Genomic DNA, 27,902 nt, shown 5'->3' on the forward strand with positions numbered 1-27,902 from the left:
TCTTTTCATTCCTGTACGTAAGCCTTTTCCAGAGATTATACACCAGTTCAGCTAAGAGCTGTGGGGTGTTGTGTTCTTGCACTGTGGAAATGCGAGTTGCAATAGAAAAGTTACCTTTTATTGTTAATATTATTACAGGCAGCGCAGCCTGAATGCAGTCATGATAAAGATCTTCCTTAGATCCTACCCTTAGGTCTTTTTGAGGGCAAAGTGATAACGTGAAAAATTCAAATATAAATACTCTGTGACGCTTAAATTCCACGATATCTTAACTAGATAATTGTATTATTTAATAAGAAAAAGTTAGATGTAATCTAAGTGTGCATGAGATTGTCTGACTTTTAAAATACAGATTTATATAGTCTTTAGAAAGAATGCACTGTCATGGAATGAGGACCACAGTCTTTGGAATGGGTACTTACAGCTTTTTAAAAACCTGAATCGCCTACCCTTTGTTATCCATCAAGTTGGTTCATGCCAGGCTGGCTACAGGATGGACATTTGGCTTCCTCTAGGCCAATTGAAGCTTTTTCTTGTTATTTCAAATTATACTAAGGCTCTAGCACAATCCACTTGCTCTTCTTAATCTCTGAGGACCTACTCGTTTAGTACTTGTTAGTGGCCATGTCCTTTCAAATGAACTGAGGAACCCAAAAGCCCATCTTCAGTGATAGAGGAAAAACAGAGCTGATCAAGAGAAGAAAGACAAGAGACAAAAGAGACGGCTTCACAGCATTCAACGCCTATCCATGATCTGCGTTTCCTTCAGGACAAATCTTATCCCTGTCCGTGGCTTACAAAAAAACACTATTAATGGGGGGAAAAACTTTAGACAAATTAAATTTATTAGAGTTTATTTGAGCAAAGAAGAATTTATAAATTGGGCAGAATTCAAAACAGAAAGGATCAGAGAGCCTAAGCCAGCAACATGTGCAGACAGAATTTATAGGGGAAAAAAATGGAAGTGATATTTAGAAATAGGTTGATTGGATACTGCGCCAAGTTTGCCTTATGTAGACCTCATCTGACCATGCATCTTACACATATGGACAGAGGTTGATTTAGAGTGGCAGCCTGTGATTGGCTGAAATTAATGTATTGTGATTGGCTGAGACTGTTGCTTGCTGAAAGAATTTACTCCTAGTTAGCCTGCAAATTGTTTATACACTAAATTTGGTTGCAGTACTCTATGTAGGAATTCAAAATACTGGCAGGAGCCTGAGACCAAATTTACTTGAACACTGCATATGTTTCTAAAGGTTTGTCTGAAAGGATCCACCTTAAACTATTAACAAGGGTTACCTTTGGGTATTGGGTAAGGGCAAGTGAAGGACGAAATAGGGACTTTTTTTTACTTTATATACTTTTAATCGAATTTTTCTCTAAGTTGCATTAATTAATTTTGTAATAAAAAAGAACTAATGTAATTTTTTGTTGTTTTTTGAGACAGGGTCTTGCTATGTATTGAGACAGGGTGTTGCTATGTATGTGTCACCCAGGCTGGCCTCAGACTCATGGCAATCCTCCTGCCTCAGCCTCCCAAGTAATCCTGTAATCCTGGGATTACAGGTGTGTGCCATGCCCAGTTTAGTGCAATGTTTTTTTAAGTCCCCAAATACTAACACCTCCAGTTTAATCCTGGTCAAAGATACTGAAAATGCTAAATAGAATAAGAGGTATTCTGATTTCTTTTTCTAAGTGCTGAGGTATGTCGTGAGAACTTGCTTATATATCATAAAAGCTTGTTGAATGAAAATAATTATGTATATTAATTCAGGAAATAATTTTGAGTCCTGCTTTTGTTTACACAAACATCCTCTCTGACCAGCCAGACCTTAAAATGCAATAAGGATTCAGATGAATCAAATCATGTACAGAATAGTGTGCTAAGGGTCCTGATAGGGAAGTAAAGGATTCTGGTTCCAGGGGCAATTATCACGGACTTGAGAGTTTGAGAAAGGCTTCTCAAAGGGGGTTGGTAAAAGGGGGATACAGTAGGAAAAAGAGGCTGTAGATGTTGAGTAGTAGGACAAGCAGAAATATTCCAGCCAGAGGATTTGCAAATGGTACAGACCTAGAGATGAGACTTGGTGTATTTATGGAACTGGTAAGGATGGAGATTAGAAGTTGAAAGATGAGGGCCGAGGATTTAGCTCAGTGGTTTCGCCGCCTGCTGCGCAAGCGCAAGGACCGGAATTCGATCCCCGGTACCAAAAAAAAAAAAAAGTTGAAAGATGGAAATGTGAAAGGTGTGAGAGCTACAATGGGAAGAGTTTGGGTTGTGCACCGAAGGCAGTGGAGGGTCTTTGAAGGAAAGTGATGTAATCAAATTGTTACCTAAAGCTTTTTGTGGCTCTAAGATAGAGATAGATGCCGCCAGTTAGAAGTCAGACTGGAAGGAGGTCAGTTGCCATGGGCCAACTAAGTGATGCCCTGAATATGCTATGCTTGTTGCTGCTGCTTCCTACAATCACCAGAAGAGGAGCCAATAAGCATTCGTTGTGAGGGCTTAATAAGGATGGACCCTACGATTCCTGGCTGTCAGGCCTGCTGAGTGAAGATCTAATTCCAGGAGACAGGGAAACTAGGATAGAGAAATCGGTTGGGGCCAAGAAAAGTCATGCTTTAAACTCTAGACAGGCTAAGTGTCTTTGAGATCTTAAAGTGGACGAGTCCAGTAGATTATATAGGCGTGGAGGGAGAAAAAGATAAGAACATGGTTCCAACTTTGAAGGACTTTTCGTCTCGGGAAACTATCACAGGTTTCTCAGTTTTTCCTGAAGTCCACAATCAGCTCAAAGACCCACCAACCCAAGCCAGCGCGTCTGCGCATGCGTAGTAGTATGCCACGCCAGAAGCAGGAGGTTGATATATTTCCGCAACCTGAGGCAACGTCCTCTCGATTCCCATAGGAAAAAAGGCGGGAACTAACCAAAAGGCAAAGGAGTGATGGGACAAGCGGATCTGCGCGTCCCGCCCACCTCGGCCTCTTATTGGTAGATATCCTTGGCTCGTGGAAGAAGGGTTCTCCTCATTGGCTGTCAGGGTCCCGGCGGTTCTGGCCCCACCCCCTCCCCGGCTGCCGACGTGGGGCTGATAGACTCTGGCTGTTAGGGTTCGGGGTTCGGGTGCGGAGCGGGAGGCGGGGCATGGGGGCGCTGTGGCTCCTGGCGGTGGCCCTCGCGTGCTGCTGGTGGCCGCGGGGCAGCCTGGGCAAGACCCTGCGGGGCAGCTTCAGCAGCGCCGCTGCCCGAGACGCCCCGGGCCAGAGCATCGGCCACTTCGAGTTCCATGGTAGGTCAGGGCGGGGAGCGGCGGGGAGGCGCCCCCTCAGGTCCCTGTGCCCGCCTCCTCCGCTGGGTCGGGCCGGCGGCGCCCAGCCCCTCCCTGCCGCGCGGGCGGCGGGCGCCTTCCGGGCCTCACCTGGCCTGCCCCCTCCGCGGCCGCCCCTGCATGACCTGAGCACCTGAAAGCCAGTTCCTGTTCCCCAGCCCTCTCCGAGCAAGCGAGTACCCGAGGCGCGGGTCTGTTGCAGCTTTCGCGATCTTTCCCCCCAAAAAAGCCCCGTTGCCCACTCCTGACTCCACGAGATTGGAAACATTCAAGCGCTGTGGATGGCGTGCAGGTGGAAGTCCAGGAACTTAGATTTGCTCTTCCATTTTTACTCTCATTTGATAAAACCTACTTGGAGCAGTGGTTGTGATCCAATTGCCATTATTGGCAGAATAGTGGGTTTCTTGGGTTCTAGCGGGCAGATTTACTCTGGAATGTGACACCTAAATTAAATCGGTAGAAATGCGTGTAAGTGCAGTCTTCTGGAAATACGTAGTTGGTATTCTCTTTGGCCCGACCGAAATCAGAGCTGCATCTGAGTTGTACCTTCTTGCTCTCCCTGAAAGAATTTGCAGTTCATTTTAATTTTTGCCTCATTTATTTCAGTGTTTTTCTTGATACTCTTAATTTGACTAGTACTGTATTTCAAATAATTGTTTTCTATGATGAAGTTAGGATCTTTGGATTATATGGTCTTTAGTTTAGTTGCATTAAAATAAGGTGCAGCTGTGAAGGTCAGAATATCCTAGAAAAGATTCTTAAAAGATCATAGGAATGAGAAACTGTTTTGGTGTGGGAAAGGAACTTAAAGTATTGGGAAATTACAGAATTGATAGTATAAAGGGAGGGAAACTGATTTTAAAAAACAAGTTTTAAAGACAGCTAAGAAAAGAAATGAAACCTAGTTTTCCAAAATCCAGCGTGGATTGGTTGAATGAAGGAACCCTTGAAATAGTTTTATTATTTTTGTCCCAATTTCAGTTTCTTAATCAACTCACTGTAACTTTGACAATGATGGTATTGTCACTATAATAAATGGCACAGTCTGAATAGTACTGGGAAATCTAGGATGTGTGGAAGTTATGACATGGATTATTCCTCATGATCAGTAAAGAGGCTTAGACAACTCTGATGGTTCATGATGATTACCTGGGAAACAGAGGAGAAACAGGTACTAAATCCAGATTTCTCAAGGCAAGACTTCGGATAGGGTGTTCCAAGTATATTTTCTCTCTCTCATATCTACAGAGTCTGCCAAAAAATGTATACCTTAGGAAAAGAAAAACTTGTATAAATGTTTTAATACTAAATTTATTGGGTTATCATGAGATTAATACAAGTCATCTTTGGCCTCTACAATTATAAGAGGAGCTCAAAGTGGTGGCCATTAGCTTCCAGACATTTATTAGAACAGTGAACTGCTGAAGTGTGTATATTTTTGGTGGACTCTATATAAGATACATAATTACATTTCCATATATGCTGAATTATTACCAATTTTAGTGAATTCCAGTTCAGTACAATAATAATAGTGAAACTATACAGAATTAATGAACTGTAACTCTGAATGCAATATAAAGTATTAAATAGGACCACAGGGTCACTTTTCAGACTGTTGATAATATATAATGTAACCAATGATAACTCTTGTAACTAAAATTTAAAGAACTGAGAATATACGAGCTAAAATGAAGAACATTTTCTTGTTTCACCTCTCCTCACCCAGAGTCCCTTTCCCTAGAAGCAACTACTTTTTGCCATTTCTCTTCTGAATCTTAACTGTAGTTGATTTGTACAACCAAGCTCATTCTGTATTAACCAGTTACCAGTCCAGTTATTTAAGTACAGGATGACCAAAAATTGCATATTTTTCATTGATTTTTATAAGATAATATAACAGGAAATATGAACAAGATAATTTTATCAAGTTTATTCAATACAAGAATCAACTAAGGTTGAAATGACACCTGCCCAGTTCCGGATGTTAGTACATAAGCAGACGCACTGCCTGCCTAACACTCGGGGTACACTATTCAGTGGTTAATCACCTAACATATATTGGTCTGAAAGTTCTTTTGTAAAGCTTACAGAAGCAAATTTTGTTTCAGGTGTAAAATGTGTATCCCCCCAAAACTTTTAATCTTTCTTGCTATTAGGTATACTATACGTCTTCACATTAAAAGCATAATTAAATATTAATAGTCATGTTTTTAAAAACAAACTGTCAGGAAATTTCTACAGTTAATAAAAAAATGTAAAAGATGGTTTTACATTACATTTCCATTTCCATTACAATGGAGTGGTTGTAAAATGAGACAAAAGTTCTATTACAGTAAATGTCCAAATATCCCAGATGTTTCTATTATTTAGTGGAATGTTAGCAGTTGACAGCTGAATTATAAGGATGTATCATGTTAATTTGAATAATGTCTTCCATCTGAATGCAATATTCATTCTATTGTGATTGACCTAGTTAAGTGAGACTTAAGAAAATTGTGTTTTTTAAATACCCATTTGGATCAGTAGGTGTTGAATTGTCCTCCCTTCTTAGTGCCATATAAACCCAAACTAGTTGATAATTTTTGTTTTAATCTCAAGGTGACCATGCTCTTCTGTGTGTCAGAATCAACAACATAGCAGTCGCTATTGGAAAAGAAGCTAAACTCTACCTGTTCCAAGCCCAGGAGTGGCTAAACCTGCAGGAAAACAATCATGCTTATAGTTGTAGTGAAAAATTATCCAGAGCTCAGCTGACAAGTGAGTATATTCCTTTTCTCTCTCTTGTTTTTTTTTTTTTTTTTTTTTGGTACCGGGGATCGAACTTGGGACCTTTCGTTTGTGAGGCAGGCAGTGGAACCACTGAGCTAAATCCCCGGCCCTCTTTTTCTCTTTTTTGACCATTACATCTGATTGTTTTCACCTTAATGTTGAAGTATAGTACAGTACCTGTGTACCTACCAGAATGGTTCAGGATGGCATATATCACATTTTGCAGTACATTTTGATCACATTTTGCCAAGTACATTTTAAGCTGAATTTTAAGGAAACTAACTTGTTACTTGTTCAAAAGATAGAATGCTTTTTTCCTCCTTTTTCAATAAGATTTTTGAAAAATATCCAGGTTATAAGGGTATCCTTTCCCTCATTCAGACTCTACAGTTTGCATAGTTCATGCTATCATAACACATATATTTCTACCTACTGGCCCCACAGAATAACATTTGTTCATTGTATGTTATCTACCAGCACTGAGCTAAACATTGAACATGTATTGCCTCAGTTAACTGCATAACTTAGTCCAGTACTGTTTTATAACATATCTTTGGAACTTGACACTTGGTTGTTTGGTAACAAAATATGTCACCACATCATTTGTAAACCTCTAGGTTTGCCTCTGGAGAGGCTCTGCTTTATCCTTATCTAGTGGCTTGAATCTTCACTCATCCATCCTCATCAACACTATTCTATGCATTAGGGTGGTTATGGCAAACCTTTCAGACCTTTCAATGATATAAACAGCCCCCTGCGGCATGCCTGCCATAGGTTCACCACCACTGCATTAGGGTGTTAGCTGTTTGGAGTAAAAGCTGTGTAAAACTTTTATAATTTAGAAATGGCATAATGGCATACATGTGTTATTCTAGCCATATTACCTCTTGTTATGTTAACTCATTATAGACCACATGAGGAATTGGAAGCATTTGTGAGAAAAAATAGGAACCGCCCCCTGACCCCCTATTCAAGGACTTATCTGTCTGAAGGAACATAGTAGGAGGCTCTTTTTGCCTACTCAAGTGAAACACTTCCATTTCTAAACATCTCGGAGAATCAGCAGCTGTCTGGTTCCCTCAGGAGAGCTAGCCAGAAAGGGAGTAAAAGTAGAGCTTCCCAGTCCTTGTCATTCTTTGTGGCTATCCATTATCTAGATGTGTAGGATGATGTTGGTAGTATGCTAAAGAGGTCTGAAAGATTCTATTCAGATATCAGAGGCAGTTACATAAAGTTACTTACCTCACCTCGGAACTTCAGAACTTAACAGAAATTTGTGCAAATGCTCGCTCTTCTCCTTCCTGTACCAATTTGTTCATCCAACTGCCCTACATATTTAATAGAAAAGTTTACGACCTTTGGTTCCAAACTGAACCCCCTGTGCCCCCGTCCTCTCCTCTTCCAGTGTTGGCCGCTTCAGGAACGGGTAAGGACACTGAGCCAGGACACGGGGGAGAACCTGAGGGCTCTTCTGACGCGCCTCTCTTGGACCTCTCTGCCCCCTTCCAATTTATCAGTCCATCTTGAGTGTGTGGTTGGCTGGCTAGCTCCAGGGAGAAATACGACAAAAGGACATGGCAAAGCAAAGCTGCTTAGTTCATGGCAGCCAAGAAACAGTGCAGGGGAGCAGTACCAGAGAGGTCAGGGCCAGGGACTAGATATAGAACCCAAGGCCACACCTCTGTGACCCGCCCAGACACACCCAGCAGTGGGCTTTACACACTTGGCTCCCAAGCCTATCACATTGACAGACAGTTAACCATCACTGGGGCCAAGTATAACACTATACACAAAACATTTTGATATGCTGTCCTTTTACATCTTATGCATATATTCCTCTTGTATATTTGGTATATTTTAAAAATCACTTAAAGGTGTTAGTATTTTATTCTGTGTCTTTTGGTTACTAATATTCTTTCCTTTCATAATACAACTGGGCAATAATCCATTCAACACCATTCTCTGCAATTCAGGTTTTGTTAATATTTGAGGTACTAATTACACTAGCATAGTCTACACATGCTGTGCTCTAGTCTTCTGTCTCAAAAACAACGAACCGGCAGTTTTGTCAAGAGGCTTGCTTCCCAGGCTTGTTGAAAAAGACAGCAAGATGAAAACCAAAGGCCAATATCACTTTATAAGTATACTTTTGTTTCTGTTTGATGCAATCCACATAATTTTAAATGAAAGATCAAAAAATATGTTGTTAAAAATGCAGCGGTGAATTTTTGTATTGTCTTATCAAAAATAGTGATAAAACAGCAACATGGCAGAACCTTTATATAATGAGGCCTTGAGTCTGTAATTACAAGCCTCACATTTCAACAACCTTATTTTGGAACCAGTTATTGTTCGTATATTAACTTCTTATTAAAAGCCTTCAGGTACTTCAGAGAAACTATATTCTTAGCTGTAATCACTTTGTTTTAAAGAAAGGAAAGAGAATTAATATTTATTTGACAACTGCTCTGTTACGGATACCATGCTAGATGCCTCATGTAACTCAGTCCTGTACTGTAGCTATCACCCTCGCTTCACAAATGAGTGAGCATCACTGTATATGTGACTTGCCCAGGGTCACATAGCAGGTAGGTACTGAAGCCAGGTTCTAACATGGATCTTCCGACGCCCGCATTCAGGACTCTTTCCATCCACCAGATCATACTACCTTGTATGGTCCCAATTCAGTGTAACTTTAAGATCCCTGTAATTTCTATTTTTATACTTTTCATACCTTTTTACAGAATGACTTGTTAGAAAAATATTTTAGAAAATCTTAAAGCCATTTGTCTGGCATAATTTTTAGATATATTGTAATATTTCCTTATTTTAGATATATTGTAATATGCTCTAGTTTAAGTTAACTCAGCTTTTGAGAAGTGTTAATGTAATTGTTGCACAACATTGTGGACGTGCTTCCTGCCACAGACTATTCTCTTAAAAATGATGAAAATGATAAATCTTGTATATATTTTAACACAGTAAAATAAATTTTTAAATGTTGCATTTGGGAACTTTAAAAAGTAAATTGAAACTTTCAATAAAATTATTCTGCTCTTTTGTGGTGTTTTATACTATTTTTATAGTGATTTTGAATTTAATTCCTTTCCAATTTGTATGCCTATTCCAGTACTATACCAGAGCTTAGATTTCTGAGGCAAAAAAAGAAAAGGAATTCTAACCCCAAATTGATCGTATGACTAAAACAATAAATACATTTCAGAATTTGACTTTGAAAGGTGCTCTTTTCTTTCTCTTTAAAGTGACATTGAACCAGACTGAACATAATCTGACAGTGTCCCAGATTCCATCTCCACAAACGTGGCATGTGTTTTATGCAGACAAGCATACATGCAAAGGTGACACGGAGACTTCTCAGGTGGAAGATATCCCATTTGAAATAGTGTTGCTAAACCCAGACGCTGAAGGGAATCCATTTGACCATTTTAGTGCTAGGGAATCTGGTAAGAATATCTATTTAAATACATCATAAATTTTTTTAAAAGACGTATGTACAAATATCTTCATATTGTATTTTTAGAATATTAAAAACTAAAAAGCAACCTGTAGATTTAACAATAGGAAAACAGTTAAATGAATCTTCTTAGAGGATTTTGATAGCTATAATATTGTTTAAAAAGCAGAACACTGAATTTTATATTGCATGACTACAAGTGTATTTAAAACTGCAGAGAATAAACTATAAAAATATTAAGAGATGGTCTGCATATTCTGGGTGATAGAGTTGTGTTGTTTTTAGTTTCTTCTGTAGAGTTGAAATCTTGTTTTTATCATATCCTAGCATTAATTTAATAAACATGTTAATAAATTGAACAATCTAAATTAGTAAGTCAGTGATTGAGATTAGAAACTTGAACTACTTTGTAGGGCTGTCCGTTCACTAGGTTGCTTGAACAAATATAGACATTACCTTTATTGGTGTTGACTTTGGAATGAGCAGAAACTAATGTTTTCTAAAACAAGATTTACTCCCTGAAGATGTTTCATCAAAATTTTAGACCACTGCATTCTGCCCTACCGTCCTAGCCCTGACAGAATGAATGACTTCTTATGATAATAAACGTACTATAAAATTAATAGGTCTGTCAACATGGAGTAAGGCTCTTTGCAGGCCATCTCAAAGAAAAGAGTTTGGGGTTTACCTCTTTATGAGTTTATTGGTCATCTGAAATTGTCAATCTGCTTACAGAGAAATCAGCTCCATTCCATCTCATTGGCCGTAAAGGAGATGGGTGGAAGGTAGAGGGCCTCACTAGACTGAACTACTTGGTTAGTTCAAAGTATACATTTTCTGCAGGGAGAAAAGCAAGTCAAAGATCATATATAAGAGATAGTAGGTCACAAATAATGTATAAAGGAATGAGCATTTTTAAGAAGTATCCTTTGGTTTGAAAAAATTCATACAGAGTAACAATAGAATGCCCAACATTTTTAAATAGTTTTAGAAGTTCTTTTTGTGAAGGAAATTACATAGTGTAAGCAACTCAAGTTATTTTTGAGTACAGAGGACCTTAAAGGTTATGTTTCACTAATGACACCTTGGGCCACTATAGGTCATCATTGGAAGTTAATTGAGTCCTCAAATTTCTTTTATCTTTATAGTAAATGTTGACATTTTCCACATTTTGGAAAGATAACTGATGAAACCCAGGTCTGCTGATAGATAGCATTTGATGGATGGTTGGAATAAATTCCTTTAAGGTCCATTTTAACTATGACACTTGTTTTTAGCATTGGTCTAGGCTCACCAAGAAGTAATACTCTGCTGCAATCACTGTACACATAAACCCTCTGCCTCTAGTAAAGTCTCAGTCCTCTGGCCCTCTTCCCTCCTGCCTTCCAGGCAGTCAACCTTTGACTCAAGAAGTGTTTTATTTATTGCATACATTCATGAGACTCTTCTGGATCTTAATACACTTTTTCTTGCCTCCTTATCCTGGCTCCCATTTCTGCCTCATTCCCAATTTGGCATTTGAACTCTGACTTCCACTCCATAAACTGTTCACATTTGTGCTATGGGCCATGCTCGGGCCCCTCTTGCCTATCTTGCCTATTATCTTCTAATGTTTTCCTTAACATCCTGGGTTCTGGCTGCCTTTAGGATTCATGCATTCTCATTTAGTTCTTTGTTCTCCTTCTACCTTTTCCTGATTTTGTCACTGACTGTGATTTGGTGCTTACTCTGATATCTAAAAGCATTCTTTTTTTATTCCAGAACAGAGCAAGTTACATTGGTCAGGTCACTATGATACTTAAGGAGCAACTCTGAATATGCATTTTTATTAACTGTGAGATTCTGGGCAGGTCTAACCTGCAGGGCTTGATTATTAAAAAGTGCCAAAAGTATCCAACCCTATTGTGTGGCTGACTTAATTCCAAAAAATCACATCATTGTATTGATTAAAATGCTAAAAGCCTTTGTGCATAATTCTACATTGAATAATACATTGGTACAACCAATACTTTACTGTATATACATCTAGAGAGATTTAGGAAAAAAAACAAAAACCAGGTGTCTACCCTTAGAGTCTCAAATAAGTTTGGTTTGGAGTGGAAGCCACAAGCTGGTTCAGAGCTCTGAAGTTGATTCCCATGTATAGAACCACTTATCTAAAAATCTGCATTCCATATTGTTGTAGTGATGTGTTGGTTTAACGTAGAGCCCTGAGAGAGATTCTTCCTATTCTGTACCCTCAGTTATGGAATTTGTTTCCAGGGGGATAATCTCCAATTGATTCAGTTTAAACACTGTTGCTAATTTTATCTAATTATCTGTTCTAAGTAAGGAAAATTAATTTGCTATGCTTTTTACTAAGAACTATTACGATATTTCTAAGAAGTTTGAATTAAAATAACCTGCTGCACATAGCCAAAACTAACGTTGCATGTTACTGTGGTGAAATTTTATAATTTGTTTTCTTTCAAACCAATTAATGTATTTTATATTTACCAGAGTTTTAAATTCATAACTTTACACAGTAGGTTCGGTCCTACAAAACAAACTAAGGCAAGTTTTATACCACTTGACAAAGTACTAAATATGAATATAATTCTTTAAGGTAGAATAAAATGGAACTGTTTCTTAAAAAGATTAAAATCTTTGCCTACAGTATTTGTGCTCTTGTTAGAAACCAAAAGAAGTATCTGGAAACCTGAGAGCAGTATGACCCAAAGCAGATAGACTGGTTTTCATTGGAATATTACAGCCCTGCTGCTTTTGTGGTCTTGCCATTTTTGATTCCAGCAGATATCTTCATGCTTTTTTCTGTTTTCCTTTTTTCCTCCATGTTTCAAAAGATAACAGGTTGGTCATCCCATTTAGCACTGGTAACATGTTGCTAGTAACATGTTAGGATGTTTTTGGCTTAAAGTAACAGAAAACCTTCATGCAAGTGGTAGGGACAGTAAAGAAATTACTATTTTAAACAGTAAGTTCCAAGGTTTCTCAAGGGTAGATTATTTAGCATCTCTTCCCTGCTATCTTCCGATCCTCACCTTTCTCTTTAGCTCCCTCAAGTTCAAAGTTAGCTGTAGCAGCACTTCTGAGCATTCCGTGTAGGTAATAGTGATAGTCTGTATCTTTTTGAGAGGAGGGAATTCCCCATCACTTTTCATTTGTCAGAACTGGGTCATATACCCTTGCTGTACACCATCACAGAGAAAGGTAAGTTAAGATGTCAGAAAGATGATAAAGGTAGACAAATCCAGCAAGGATATTAGGTTTACCTCCTGCTGGCAGGGTATTGGAAATTCTGATTGGTTTTGGGACACAGCAGAGTGAGTGGACCCTGGGACTCTGAGACCACAAGATGGTGGAGAAGCAGGTCTGTCTGCCCCTCAACCCAGGCTTCTTCCCCTTTCTCTACCCTCCTCTCCTCTCCCTTGTCCCTTTAGCTAGGGCTCAAGTGACTGAAGCTATCCTCTTAAGTTTTATTCCTACTTAATTTTGCCAGTGGTTTTTCCTTAAGTTTGCCATGCTCATCTTTAGTGTGTACTAGGTTTAAGGTAAGGCTTAACAGGCAGTATCCATCCACTTGTTTTAACATTAGATTTTCATTTCCATGTGAACAAACACAGACTGCTTTCTTGTGAAGGCTGGGAGCAGAACAGAAGTAAAATTAGTAGCTGAAGAGAAAAACAGGGGGACTTTTCTTAGAGGTGATGTAAAAACAAACAAACACTGAGAACAGAACCAGCATTTTATCCTTAAAATGTCTTGTGAATGGTAAAAATCATTTACAAGGAAGAATTATTTATCTAAAATTTAGTGAAAAAAAAGGACAGGATAAATGTCTCAGTTTAGTTTGTTTAATGTATTATTTCACTGAAACAGTTTTCTTTGTTGGTTATAATGTTAGCTTTTCCTGAGACATACATTAAATATTGTATAATCCTAAAACATTTTTTCCTGGCGATGTGTATGTTATTTTTTAAAGTCTCCTACATTCTTGTAATTTCTCAGTAAATCGAGAATTTTATTTTCATGATAGATTTGTAACCTAATGGAGCCTGATGCTTTATCCTATAATTCTATCAAGTATTATAAGTAAATAAAACTTTAAATAGAATGCTTTAATTCTTTAATACAAAGAAGGAAAAATAAAAACTTAAGATCCAAAACGCAGCATAACATAAAGACCCACAGGTGTTATGGTAAACATTTGAATTTTCTGTCTTGTTTCAGTATTTCTAAAGCTGCAATACATATCTATGTAAGAAGTTTAAAAAGAAAGTATGCCCCTTCTGTTATTTGATCTTCTTTTCCTGAAGTCTAAATAGACCTTTTTACCTGTGCTAAAAAAAAGTGAACTATCAGCCTTTCTGTAGGTAGAGCAGGAGAGACACCCAGTGGCTGAAAAACTTCTTGCTGTTTTTTCCCCCCTCCTAACTATACGGAAAAAAAAAAAAAAAAGATTGAGGTTGAACAATTTATTGGCTGTTTTTCCCATGATTTGTGTCATCTGGATTGCTTTTCCAAAATTGTTTTTCACATAATGGATATATTCTCATTTCTGCTCATTAATTGGCGTTTACCCTAGATGGGAAATTGAAGCAGGCCTAGTGTTCACAGCTGGAGTGGGAGAGATTGCAGTCCAGACGGTTCAGCCCCAGACTCGAGAGACAACTTTATTCACAGCCTCAGCAGTAACACTGTGGTGTTACACAGACTGCAAAATCCTGGCTATTGGGGACTTTTGTTTCTTTTTGGTACCGGGGATCAAACTCGGGACCTTGCGCTTGCAAGGCAGGCAGCCGAACCACTGAGCTAAATCCCCGGCCCTATCGGGGACTTTTTAAAGTGTAATCAAGAACAGTTGGCATTCCGTGTGTACGGTTCCTCATCTCTGGATGCAAAAAACCGTGGATCAGACATATTTGGGGGAAAAATTGTGTCTGTATTGAACATGTACAGACTTTTTTCCTGTCATTATTTTCTAAACAGCGCAGTATATCTCCTATCTAGATAGCACTTGTATTATGTTAAGTATGATAAGTGATTGGAGATAACTTACAGTATGTGGGTGGCTGTACATAGGTCATGTACGGATACTGTGCTCTTTCATGTAAGGGACGTGAGCATCCATGGATTTCGGTCCTGGAACCAGTCTCTTGGATACTGAGAGATGATTGTTGATGTAAACCGTTAAACTCAAAAACGTAAAACTCAAAGGCTTCTGTGGTAAACTTTCCGATTTATTATAAAAATTTTCTGAGATTTTTGAAAAATGAAAACTCAGCGCAAAGAGTCAAATACAGAAAAAAGTTATCATGGGGTTATGAGGGCGACGCAGAAGAGCTGCCAGTAGGATTTAGAGGTTGCTATGGTGACTGGCACCTCTTTCAATATAAAATCTGCACATTCTTACTTAATCTCTGCCAACCAACTAATCCCCTTTGCTCCTGACTTCTGCTAACTCACTAATAATTTCACCAACCATATCGTCATGGCCTGTCCTGACCCAACATCAACTCCTTTCAGCTTCAACCTCTCCTATGTACTTCCTTTCCATATTTTATACTTTGAGTTCTCAGGAGAGAATCTCATTTGCCAACTTAGTTTTAAGAAACAAGTTCTGTTGTTAGCCACTTGGCTTGGTGGCCATTTGTTTGGTGTCACAGTTGTGGCCAATTGTGGAGTAGAGTCAACTGTCCATCAGGTTTCTTCATTGGCAGGAGCTACAGAAACTTATCTCAGAAGGGGCTCTGGGCATGACAGGTGTTTTAAAGCTTTGTCCAAGTGAAAAGTCAAAGAAATGGAACATTGCAGGGCTGTGATTCTCATATGTTAGTTGTAGCAGAATCACCCTCAGGCTTATTAACATGGATCGCTGAGCTTCACTCTCAGAGTTTCTAATTCGGTAGATTCGAGGTGGATCCTAAGAATTCGCATTTATAAGAAGTTCTCTGGTGAGGCTGCTGACCCAGGGACCACACTTTGAGAAGCACTGTGGAGGTATACTAAACTATTGTTGACTGAATAAATCCATTTCTAAACTTCTTATGCAGGAAGTTCACCTTGAGGGTAAGAATTGTATGTAACTGAATGCTGAAGTCATTGTTTTCACTTGTTATTTTTAAACAAAACTGATTTTACGGTGTGTCTTTTGACTTCCTTCACTATGGTTTTTTTTTTACAGATTTGACTTCAGTTCAGCCTAATCTACTTTCTTATAGTTACAACTTTGTCCCAAAGTAGAAAATTAGTTTAATTTCCCTCTTTTTTGTTCATATAAAAGTGAATGCTATGACTCCAGTTAAAAAAACAAGTTCTAGAAAAATACTGACAGGAAGATTTGAAAGCAGCCCAAAACTAATCTGGCGTTGTTTTACTGAAGCAAACTCCCTCTCTTCTCTTCACAGGGTTACATGAGTTCTTTTTCCTTCTAGTCCTAGTGTACTTTGTGATTGCTTGCATTTATGCTCAATCATTGTGGCAGGCTATTAAGAAAGGAGGACCCATGCACATGATTTTAAAGGTTCTGACAACTGCATTGCTGTTACAAGCTGCTTCAGCTTTAGCTAATTACATTCATTTCTCCAGGTAACTCAAAACCACTAAAACTGTGTTCATCATTACATCTAATTAATCCTAATTAGTCTGCCAAAATTATGCTTGCTTTGATTATGAGCAATTTTTTTTCATATTTGTAATTCACACTCTTCAATTTCCCAGGTACTCCAGAGATGGAATAGGGGTACCTTTTATGGGAAGTTTGGCAGAATGTGAGTATCTTTCTGAGCATTATTTTTTGTTTTTGTTGTCGTTTACGATAAACTTGACATCTGTTTATTTCCTTTTGTTAAAATTATTCTGGGCTGAGGGTATAGCTCAGTGGGAGAGGTGCTTGCCTACCGGGTGTGAGGCCCTGGGATTGACGTCCACTGTCACACCAAAAAGAGAAAGAATAAAGAAAGATTTTTCTGTCTAGGGCCGATTAGAACTCAGCTCTGTTGAAAACAGAGTTGCAGATTTAGTTTTCGTGTGTGCTGTTTAGTTTCTTCTTAACAATAGAGAGTGTGTGTGGTGGCTCTTAGTTGTCTTTAGGGCATATTTGTATATATTCCCTCATTTTATCCTCAGTAAAAAGTAGGTGTGCTTGTTCCTGTTCTGCGCATAAAGAATCTGGGCTCAGTGAGAGGAACATGGTTCCGAATATCAATCAGCTGTTGAGCAAGAGCCCAAACTCAGACCTGTGCTGATTCCTTTTTTCTATACTGTTTGTTTCCGTTTCTGACTCAGGGCCTTATGTACACCTATAATTAAGCTGTTCTCATACCTTTGTTCTTTTATTTATAGGAGAAATGCTTATGAATTAATTTTTAATTCATCATGATAGAAAAATATTTAATTTTTTTCAATTTTTATTTTTTATTAGCACATGTTGGGAGTATGTAATGATTTCATTCTTGATGGGGAGTTGGTACATGCACATAGCACATCTTAACTCTTGAAAAAAGGTGCTTAAAAGGGCCTATAGTCGTGATATCTTAAAGAGAAATTCAGAAGGACATTAATTCATATGTCATTTTTAAGGCTGGAAAACAGATTTGCTCTAAAAAGCAGATTTTGAATACGAAACCACACCAGGATTTACCTTTCCTTCTCTTTTCATATTTTTCTTCTGGTGTCTTACAATACTTGCCATTAATCATCTTAGGACCCACTCATCCGGACCGTGCCACCTGTTTTAAGGTTCTGGAACTTCAGGAGCCTTTTAACCTGCTTGTGAAGAGGATTTGTATCGCCTTCTGAACATTGTCTAGAGCCCTTCTTCTCCCTTTTTTGGAGGATGGTAGCACATGAAGTATTAAAGCGGGACTGGACCTGAAGAGTAATTTAGCTTATAAGTTTTCGTTGAGGAAATTCAAGTCCACAAAGAACACAGAGCCAATTAGTGGCAAAGCTGTTACTAAAATCAAAGACTTTTGAATATTTATGTCAGCTATATACAAAACAGTGTTTTAGACTGTCTGACATTTTCACTGAAGGCTGGAAAACAAAAAAAAATTGTTTCTGTTCTTAAAAGACTACAATAAATTGATGTTGGTAACTTTTATAGTTCCCAGAATAAAGAGTTTGGTTGGTTAAGGGATTAGAATTCAAGACAGAATGGAGTTTTTGTGAGATCTGTATATTTTATCTAAAATTAGTTATTTTTCAACAATAAATGAACAATGTTCCACTCATCCATTTATACAGTAGTATTATATTGGTTGGTCTGTATATCACTTAGTACATAAAGAAATGAGTCAGAAAATTAGGGAACTTTCCCCAAGGTATTTGTTTTTGATGCATAGCAGCTTATGTAGAAATATTTCTTTAGCCAACCTCTATGTATTTGTGAGGTGTTTAATAAAATTAATTGGTATCACAGTCATTTAAAACTGTGATGAAACAAAAATGAATTTAATGTGACAGGCCATGACATTTTATATCATTCAAGCATAGTGACAATTCATTATCAGAATGTAAAGTAACTCTGCAAGGCAGAGGAAGATCTGTCAAAATATATCTACAAAAGTATGTCATTAGTAGATTTTTGACTTGCAGCTTTTAAGTATAAGCATTATACACTGCAGCTAGTTGTCTCTGTTTCTGCAAGAACATCCTTGTGTTAAAAAACAGTGAAGCAGCCAGGCATGGTGGCGCACGCCTATAGCCCCAGCACTCCAGCAGGCCAAGGCAGAGTTGCCAGTTTGAACAGCTTAGTGACTTACTCACACCCTACCTCAAAAATTAAAAAGGGCTGGGGATGTAGCTCAGTGTGAAGGCCCTGGTTTCATTCCACAGTACTGTCCCAAAAAAGAGAAGTAAAAATCACCAACATCAAAGTGATGGGTGACAGTAGTTAAATTGGGACCACAAGTTTATTCTAAAATGAAAATCTACTATGGTAAGAAAATGATAGCCTTCTAAAAAATCAATAATTACTAGTTTATAATAAATATGCACAGAACTAGAAGCATTTATAGGTTTTTGTTTCCTTGTGGTGTCCGATTGCATCCGTTTTAAGGTAGCAGGCTTCCCCTGCAGTGCAAGTGATGGCCACACGGTGGCACACTGCACCAGTTCATGGAGCTTTTCATTTGTCCTCGGGACTCTGAAACCAAAGCCAGAGTAATTGGATGTTGCAGTGACTATACACTTCATGGTCATAGTGTTTCTTATTAATAATTCTAGAGCATTCCCTTCATATTATACTTCAACCATCAAAGATAATCCTAAAAACCCAGAAATGAAGGTACTCAAGTTTTCCACATTGCAGAAATGATATTTGAAATTTGTGTATTTTGATCAGGCTTATGTGTACAATTATAAAAGCTGAGAAAAATGGGAATCATGAAAAGCTTTAAGATTAGACTTAGAAAAATGATAAGGACATCTGTATATTTTAAAATAGGACTATTGCCGCTGTTTTAACTGTTTCTTACAAATGTTTACAAATTATATCACAAATTTTTAATCCCTTAAAACTACTATACATGAATACCTCTTACTGAACTTCCTTAGCTTCTCTTTGAAAATGCCCATCTTTTTGTGACAAAAAAGGATTGTTCTTATCTAAGTACAAAAAAGTACCAACTTCTGTGTATTGTGGAAACTTGGCTGACTTTGATTTTCATTTCCCTTTAGTTTTTGATATTGCTTCCCAAATCCAGATGTTATATCTACTCCTGAGTCTGTGCATGGGTTGGACAATAGTCAGAATGAAAAAGTCTCAGAGTAGACCTCTTCAGTGGGACTCTACCCCTACATCCACCAGCATTGCAGTGTTCATTGTCGTAACCCAGGCGAGTGTTGATACTCAGTTTTTCCTTCTAACGTTTAGAAATGCAATCTTGATGGTATCTCATTTCAAAATTGAAACCTGGGATTCATGATGAATTTGTGTTATTTTGAAATAATGGATTTAAAGAATGATTGGTCAAATACTCTGTGAATCTTCTGGGTACTAAATATATATTATATATATGTTACAAAATATACATGTATAAAACTTAATTGTAATTTACTTGACTGAGCTTCCTGCCAATTTTTAAAAGCACAGTATTTCCCATTTAATAATTTTATTTCATATTTTGTCACATGATAAGTATTCAGCACTGAATGAGTGAATCAGTGAATTTGAGATTTCATCTATTGACAAGACTCTTTAGAACTATACATAAAAGTATTCAGCTGACTATCTGAGATTAATTAAAAGGCTAACTATGGCGTAAGAAAGAATGATATTCTGTTTTTGAAAACAAATACAAAAACAAAACTGGATTTTAGAAAAAAAATACTATGTTTTCCTCTGTATTGGTATCATTGACATGGATATCTAGAATATCCATATGTCTATGTGCAGTGAATTGTAAAAATTCACATGAAAGCTATAAAAAATTCATATTGAGTCTGTAAGATGATAATGAGCTATGCACCTAGCTTCAGTAAAGGACATTATAATGTAAATTTTAGTACATTAAATAAATTGAAAAATTCAGGATTGAAGGGTGGGGCCAGTGCTGTATTCATCCGTAACCCTAGTATTTGTTTAGCATGGTAGGTGCTGTGTGAAGTAAGCATATTGAATTTCCATGAGTGATTTAAGAAAGATACCATATTCCAGGGGGTGATGTTTAGAAACAGTTCCAGGAAGGGAGCTAATGAGAAAGAATTAGAAATGATTAAAATACGAGCAAGATTCTAACCAACTTAATATTTTTGATGCAGGACTTCTGAAGAGTAGTGTTAATATCAGGTTGAATTTTCATTTCTCAATTCATAACTCTTTTAAAACTTTAGTTTTCATTATCACTTTATTATAATTTTACTTCATTATCATAGACAAATACAAATTGAGAATTAAGACTTTGACACTGCACTAGAGCTCAAGTGGGCATCTAGAGCTTAAGTGGGCATTTATTAAACATGCATTAGACTGGGGCCGGGGATTTAGCTCAGTGGTTCCGCTGCCTGCCCAGCAAGCACGAGACCCTGAGTTCGATCCCCGGTACCAAAAAAAAATGCACTAGACATAGTCCTGATCAACAGTAGCCAAACAAGGCTGATGAGACAAGTAACCAAAGATCTCATAGATCCATAAATAAATAGGTCACATATTATCATATGTGTATGAAAATAAGGAATTCAGACATACAAAAATGTGAATCCTAGGAAATGGCAGCTTTATAATAGTACTTGTTTACTGTAAAAGTTAAGTTTAGAAATGTAGTTAAAGGAATCAGATGACAGTAAAAGTAGTAATAGCAAATATTAGGCCCAAGAAGGAAGTTTCACAGGTGCAGGATGACAGAGGAGTTCACCTATTAAGAATATTAATATAGGGCCGGGGATTTAGCTCAGTGGTTCCGCCTCCTGCCTCACAAGTGCAAGGTCCCAAGTTCGATCCCTGGTACCAAAAAAAAAAGAATATTAATGGAGTAATATTGGGTAGAAAAAGAGAGAGTGAGGACAGGAAAAAGTTTCTTATAAACCCTACAAAGGCTAAGAATTAGATTTAATACTGAGTTTTTATCTTATGTCTTTGGAGGTCACTTACGACACAGTTCTGAGAGCTTTAGTTGACAAATGAAGGAAGCCCAAAGGCATATTTGATGATGAAAACATTATGTGATTGAATGTTTAGTATGGGCAGAGGGAACATGAACTCTGATTTGTATTGAATAGAAGTAAAGGGAATAGCATAAAGAGAACTCTTTACTGTTGCAGTAACGATAGGGAGAAAAGGTCAACAGACAAATAAGGATATATAAAGATGCCCTGGGTGCTTATGATGAATATTTTTGAAAATGTGCTTTCCTTTGCCTTTCATACTAACCATGAGAAGGTTATCGTGGGAGAATGAAATCTAAAATCAGCCATTCTTACTTGCCTTGTTAATTTCTGGATTACAAAATATTTTGAGATACTGAAAAGTTACTTGAGATAGTAAGCTGGAAGGCAGAAGTTTGATTTCTCATGATGGTATTGAAGGAAGGAGATAGATTTAGAAGAAAGTTTGCATTTATTCTCAAACATTTCAACAGCATTTTGTCCTTAGAGATGTCGAATTTGAATCATGACGGCAGTATCATCTTCTTGTTTTTAAACTGTCTCATTTGATAAAAATCCTCTTTCTCCATAGCTTATGCTTATTAGAGAAAGGAAAGGCTGCCTGTACTTTACTATGGACTTTATTAAGCCTTTGTAGTCTGATAAATCTTAGTCTCTTAGGAATACTTTCATAATGTTTATGTCTGTTATATAATGCTTAAGGGAATGTTTGCAAGAGTTGAAAAACTACTTTAAGGTAGATAGTTTTCATTTTTCTCTCTAAATGTCATATTTTTTGCAGAGTATTTTGCTACTTTGGGAGCAGTTTGGAGATACCAGTCATCATAGCTCCCATTCACACCACAGCCTAGCAGGGATCCTTCTCATCGTTTTAAGAATTTGCCTGGCGCTGTCATTAGGCTTCGGACTCTATCAGATCATCGTGGTGGAGAGAAGCACCCTCAAAAGAGAATTCTACATCACATTCGCCAAAGTATGAGTCGGGGTAGAAAGTGGCTTCTTCTGATTATCGCCTTCTTTCGAATTTCTGTGGGGTGTCACAAACAACTACATGCTAACCTGTGTTAAATTTTCATTATGTGCCAAGCACTTTTTGATTTATTTTTTATTTGTTTTTTGGTTTTTTGAGATGGGGTCTTGTTATGTATCAGGCTGGTCTTGAACTCACTACAGAGCCCAAGCTGGCCTCAAGCTCTGGCCGATCCTCCCACCTCAGCCTCCTTCCTGAGTGCTGGGATCGCGGGTGTGCACCACTGTGCCTGGCTTCAAGCACGTCTATAGGCACTACTCTAAGCCCTTTATTTGCTCTTCTTATTTAATATTCCAGCCTACATAATGTATTAGCTCCATTTTACAGAACCCCCATTATATTCCAGGTAAACTTTGGTAGGTCAATTTTGCCTCATCTATAGTTTCTTTATCATTAGGTATTTTATACTTTTTCTATGGTATAGAATATTTAAATTTTTTTTTAATAAATTAGAATATGGTCTGCAATTTCTCAACAGCTAACAATGAACTACTGCTCTCAGAGTTATGCAGTGTTTTAGCAGCCTGTGAGGAACCATTTTTCAGCATAAGTGAGGGAAGCCAGGAGGCTGAGGACCTAGTATGTTGCAGCCCCTTCATCCATATGAGATCGTGTCCACCTTATTCCCCCATTTATGTCCATCTTACAGCTGAGAAATCTTAAAACAGATTCACTTCTTTTTGTACCTGTTTAGTCCAAGAAAGGGACCAGAAGAGGGACTGGAGCAGTAACTTACAGAAGTCTCCCTCCCTGGAAGGTTCCGTTTTTCTGTCAGGTTGAGAGAGTCCTGCCCCTTCGCATCTGCAGCTCACACTGGCACCGAAAGCTGTCTGGCGCCCAGCCCGGCCCCGGCGTCCCAGCACTCTGAGGTGGCCGTGCAGGAGGACCAAACTCCCTCCTGACTCCCGGAGTGAGCTTTGCAAAACTGCTGCTGGGGCTGCTGCTGCAGCCCCGGGAAGCCGTGTCAGGCTCTGGAGTACCAAATGAGCAAGCCAGGGCCATTTTGCTTTTGAATTTTTCACCGGGTCACAGAGTGCTTGTTTGGTTAGTGTACAGTGGAGGTGTTTAGGCATTAGGTTTTCCTCTTTTGTCTTACATTTGAAACAGTACCAAATGCTTTTCCTTAAAAATTATGTTTTAAATTTAACTTTTTGAATGGGTCAAACATCCAGAAGTATTTAAAGAGCAGCAGAAAGTACTTCTCACCTTGCTCCCTTCTACTCGCTGATTGTCACCTCCTCATATAATTTCTAACATTGGTACCTAATTCATTTTCCTAGAGTTTGTTTGTTTGATTTTTGAGACAGGGTCTTGTTATGTAGTTCCTGCTGCCCTGGAACTCATATGTAGTCCAGGCTGGCCTCGAAATCATGGTGATGTTCTTCCCTCAGCCTCCCAAGTGCTGGGATTGCAAGTATGCACCACCACACCGGCTGCTGGAGAATTTTTAATACATATTCTTATGTACAGTTCCCTCCATTTTAATGTAAGGAATAATAGACTAAACACTTTTTTCTACATCTTTTTTTTTGCCCCTAAATCCTCAGTATGCCCTAAGTATTTATTAATTTGTTATGTATTTAATTTTAGAAAAGGGAATATGTTGCCACTGTTCAAGGGGAAATAGAAAAAGGCATTTGAAAAATACAAAGTTTCCCATTTTTATTTGTCTAGTTTCCCCTCCATACATCCCTCAAACAGTGAACCACCTTTAATCAAGTTTTTTGTATATTTTTACAGAATTTCTTTGTGTATCTCCATGGAAATAGGAATATATACTCTTTTTTTTTTTTACAGAGATAAACATACACCTTGCTTTTCTCAATTTTTTATATTAATGTATTTATACTATATCAAAATATGTAACAGCATTATAAATATAAGGTTATAAATAATTCCAAAAAATACTCATTCAATTAGAAAGAAAGTATGAAATCATAGCAACAGTAAATTTATTTCTCTCTTGTATTGCAAGCTCTATTCTCAGGCTATCGGAGGCCAATCAGAACCTAAATACACTGGTGGTGATTTTATTTGGTACATTTTTAAAGTAGAGACCCAGCTGTGCTTTGTTTGACTTACTATTCATTTGTTTCAGGGCTGCATCTTGTGGTTTTTATGCCACCCGGCTCTAGCGTGCATTTCCCTCGTGTTTAGTGACTACCAGAGAGATAAGGTAAGGAATGATATATGTCACACATGATCAAAATATTTTCCTAAGTGAAAATGTCGTCTTTGTTGGAAAAATGTTAAGGTAGGAGGGGCCTGTTTATCCATTCAGAAGTTTCTTGAGTTCTTTAAAATAAAACTTTGAAACCTATTTAACCAGTGGACATTAGAAGTTCAAAGTACAGAGTAAGTTTTTCTTACATTTAATTTACAAGCAAGATGATGCAAACAACTTTTGTCATAACATTAGCCTATTTCAGAGTGATGTTTTATAAATTGCAGGGAGTTTTTTGCGGTGCTGGGGATTAAACTTGGCCTTGTGCATGCCAGGCAAGTGCTCTGCTGCTGAGCTGCATCCCCAGCCCCAAATTATAAAATTTATGATGCATCTTCATTAAGAAAAAAAGATTAAACCTTTTTGCTACATAATGGTAAAATCAAGATAGGTTTATGAAAATCAATCTTGTTACTTCTGAGACTACAGCCCGAACTGTCACAGCTCACATAGGCTGAATTTTGAATCTGCCTTCTTAGCTGAGTGGCTCCGTCGGTTCAAAGTGGAGTTCTGCCAGAGCCCTTTCCAGGCAGTGCCATATGTGCTGGAACATGCAGCTGTGTACTGAGGCCGAGGTGTTTACATGGGGTAGATAAATAGGAAGACAGTATACAGAAAAGGGAAGTGACTCGAGCATTTTTGAAAGGGCTCATAGAGTATTCTAACATTTGGGTAGGGGGCATGCTTTTCTCATCTTACTACATCAACCTGGAATCTGAAACTCCTGTCTAAAGTGTGCGCATCCTTAGGAGAGAATGCTTTAGTAAATTATTTCGTGTCTATGGCGTCTGTAAACCATGTGGGCAAGGAATTGTACCCTTGGACAGTTACATTTCTGAACATAAGTCATATTTTACTGTAGAAAATGTCTTTGGTAAAATGTACTTATAAAGATGAAGAATAATGTACTGAATATAAAAAATGTGTGTGAGTTCCTGATAAATCAAATATACTTTACTTTCTCTGTTTCAGCATGTGGTAAAAGCATTCTTTTTTTTTGCAGGTTGCTACAGTAGGTGTTATCCTTTGCCAGTCTGTGTCCATGCTTATTCTCTACAGACTCTTCTTATCCCACAGCCTATACTGGGAAGTTTCTTCGCTTTCCTCAGTAACCCTACCACTGACCATATCATCTGTACACAAAAGTCGACCTCACTTCTGATGGTTGTTGTTAAAAGAAAAAGTGAATTGGTTAAAAGAGTGCAATAAGGATCCAAATATAGTGACTCTTTTTTCATACATTTGGTATGAAAAATCCAACAGTGAAAGTAAAGCATGCTATTTATATAACTGCATTTAAGCAGTATCAAAACTTAGAAAAGGTAATGTGAAATGTTTTGAAATATGCTTATACAATAAACTTTGAAGAAGGAGTGTTGTTATAAGGTGACTGAAAGACTTTCCATATGTTAATAAATGTGAAAAAGTTATATGATACTTTGGGAGGATGTTCACTACTTACTATGCCACATATCCATAGCTAACTCAGGTTTGATAGTCTTTTAAACAGTAATCAGTTTGGGCCGGGGATTTAGCTCAGTGGTTCAGGTGCCTGCCTTGCAAGCGCAAGGTCCCGCGTTCAATCCCTGGTACCAAAAAAAACAAAAAAAAGTAATCAGTTAAATGATTACTTGCTGATACATATCTAAACTAGTCCAGTTAGGAAATCAGTATAATACACTGATTTTAAAAACTGCTTGTTTTGCCAGAGATTTAGCTCAGTGATTCCACCGCCTGCCTCGCAAGCACAAGGTCCCGAGTTAGATCTCCAGTACCCCCCAAAAAAAAAAGCTGCTTGTTTTTGATGCTTTCAAAGAAATGCATTTCATATTAGAATTTAAAAAATAGAAATTAAAATTACTTCAGGAAATGAATATTAAATGTTCCAAATTAGATGAATAAGCTTTTATTTGTGAGTGAGATTATTCTCCTTTTTTTTCTTCATTTTTGGCACTAGTTCAGGTTTTAGCTTGACCAGCAAAGGATTTTTGACAAATAATTTATGAAAAATAAAACTTAGGTACATTACAAGGGTTGTAAGGACAAAGGATTTTAAAATCTGACCACTTAGGTAAAGGGACAAGTGGCTTTATGTTTAAAAAGAAAGAAGGAAAAGGTACTATGTGATATGCTGCTAAAATTTTTAATCCTGATATAATTCATTTCTCTTACATTGAATCCCCAATCATAATTAAGCCATATACACAGATTAAATTAACAGAAGCATTTCACATAAATGTTGGTTTCAGTCATCAACTACCCATGAATTCCTGCCCAAGGATACTTAATCAGGATTAAATTTTCTGTGAATAATTGAAAAACAAAATACTCACTGGATTTGTTATAATCCATGTTGGCACTGGATTCTAAGTAGTTGCCATCTTGAATCCTTTGTAATAAAGCCATATTTGTGTGTGTGTGTGTGTGTGTGTGTGTGTGTGTGTTTGATGCCCCTGTATTGAGTATGCTAGTTAAAAACTGCTCTTATCAAGTGCCTGATTAAAGATTGCTATGTGCTTGTCAATACCTGTTGTATAAAATGAGTAGGCCCACTAATGTTTACTGATTTGAAATTACTGTGTTGCTGTTTGTCAAGTTGGTCAAACCTTTTTATTTTTACCTGTGGTTTATTTAAAACATACTCTTTATCTACTTGTTACATTTTTAACAAAGAAATGGTGCAATGATCCAGTAATTAAGCCTTTTCGTTAGATAGTTAATGTATTGCAACTTAAAATTATCTATAACTTTTTATTTTTCCCTTGCATGTAGACTTGTTGGAAATGAAGAGTATTCTTATTCATTTTAAAGGCAAAATGTATGTGTCTGTGACTAGCAGAATGGCAAAGGAACAGGTCAGCCTGCTGTTGAAATGACCTGATAGTTCTTTGATTATCATTTATCAAACAAAAGCTGCAGGTTAAGACTAGAAAGTTTGAGGTATATCTTAGGTTTATAGCATCTGGTGAGTGGTCATAACCTTTTTGTTTTACTGTGTCTCACACGCAATACCCATTGATGTCTGTTGTGTTCAACTGAGTTGCTTTTAATTAGCTAAGAAGAGTAGCCTTTTCATAAATTTTGTGAACTTGCAGCAGTGGGAAAGAAATAAGCTTTGTGTCATTTTACATGAATAACATAGTAAATATAATCGAAAGGTATGTTTGCATTTATGAAACTTAACAGATTTCTGTAACCTGACTCTTTAATGTATGGTTGAAATTGCTGGTAATTTATTTTGTTATTGAAGAGCCATTGTGAAATGAAGGAAAACAATTGTGAATAAATGCATCAAACTATCTTTGATTAGCAATCAGGGACAAAACTTACAGTGCATAAGTTGTGGCAGTATCTTTTTTTTCTTTCTGAATGTTTACATGGAGACTTATCACTGCAGATTACAGAAAGATGTGTATAGTGCAAAACCCGATTAAAGAAGAAAACTACTTTTCTTCCTCTGTCAG

At 37.5% G+C, this 27,902-nt stretch overlaps 1 protein-coding gene across 2 annotated transcripts; it reads left to right on the top strand.

Annotated features, from left to right (window-relative positions):
* The first annotated feature begins 3,071 nt into the window (after positions 1-3,071).
* Gpr180 (G protein-coupled receptor 180) lies at positions 3,072-27,767 on the top strand. 2 transcript variants are annotated; one of them, XM_021249031.2, is made up of 10 exons: positions 3,392-3,524; positions 4,315-4,504; positions 5,932-6,090; positions 9,366-9,566; positions 15,985-16,165; positions 16,298-16,347; positions 19,259-19,416; positions 21,966-22,157; positions 24,313-24,390; positions 25,442-27,767. In XM_021249031.2, the coding sequence occupies exons 2-10, from the start codon at positions 4,465-4,467 to the stop codon at positions 25,598-25,600; spliced, it is 1,218 nt and encodes a 405-aa protein (XP_021104690.2). In that variant the 5' UTR covers positions 3,392-3,524; positions 4,315-4,464; the 3' UTR covers positions 25,601-27,767. The 2 variants fall into 2 exon arrangements, with proteins under 2 accessions (XP_004870874.2, XP_021104690.2); XM_004870817.3 differs by lacking the exons at positions 3,392-3,524; positions 4,315-4,504 and adding an exon at positions 3,072-3,294.
* The last annotated feature ends 135 nt before the right edge of the window (positions 27,768-27,902 follow it).

The sequence above is a fragment of the Heterocephalus glaber genome, unplaced genomic scaffold, assembly GCF_053883595.1.
Source record: "Heterocephalus glaber isolate CG9 unplaced genomic scaffold, H.glaber_assembly_v1.0 deba00001577, whole genome shotgun sequence".
NCBI lineage: Eukaryota > Metazoa > Chordata > Mammalia > Rodentia > Bathyergidae > Heterocephalus > Heterocephalus glaber.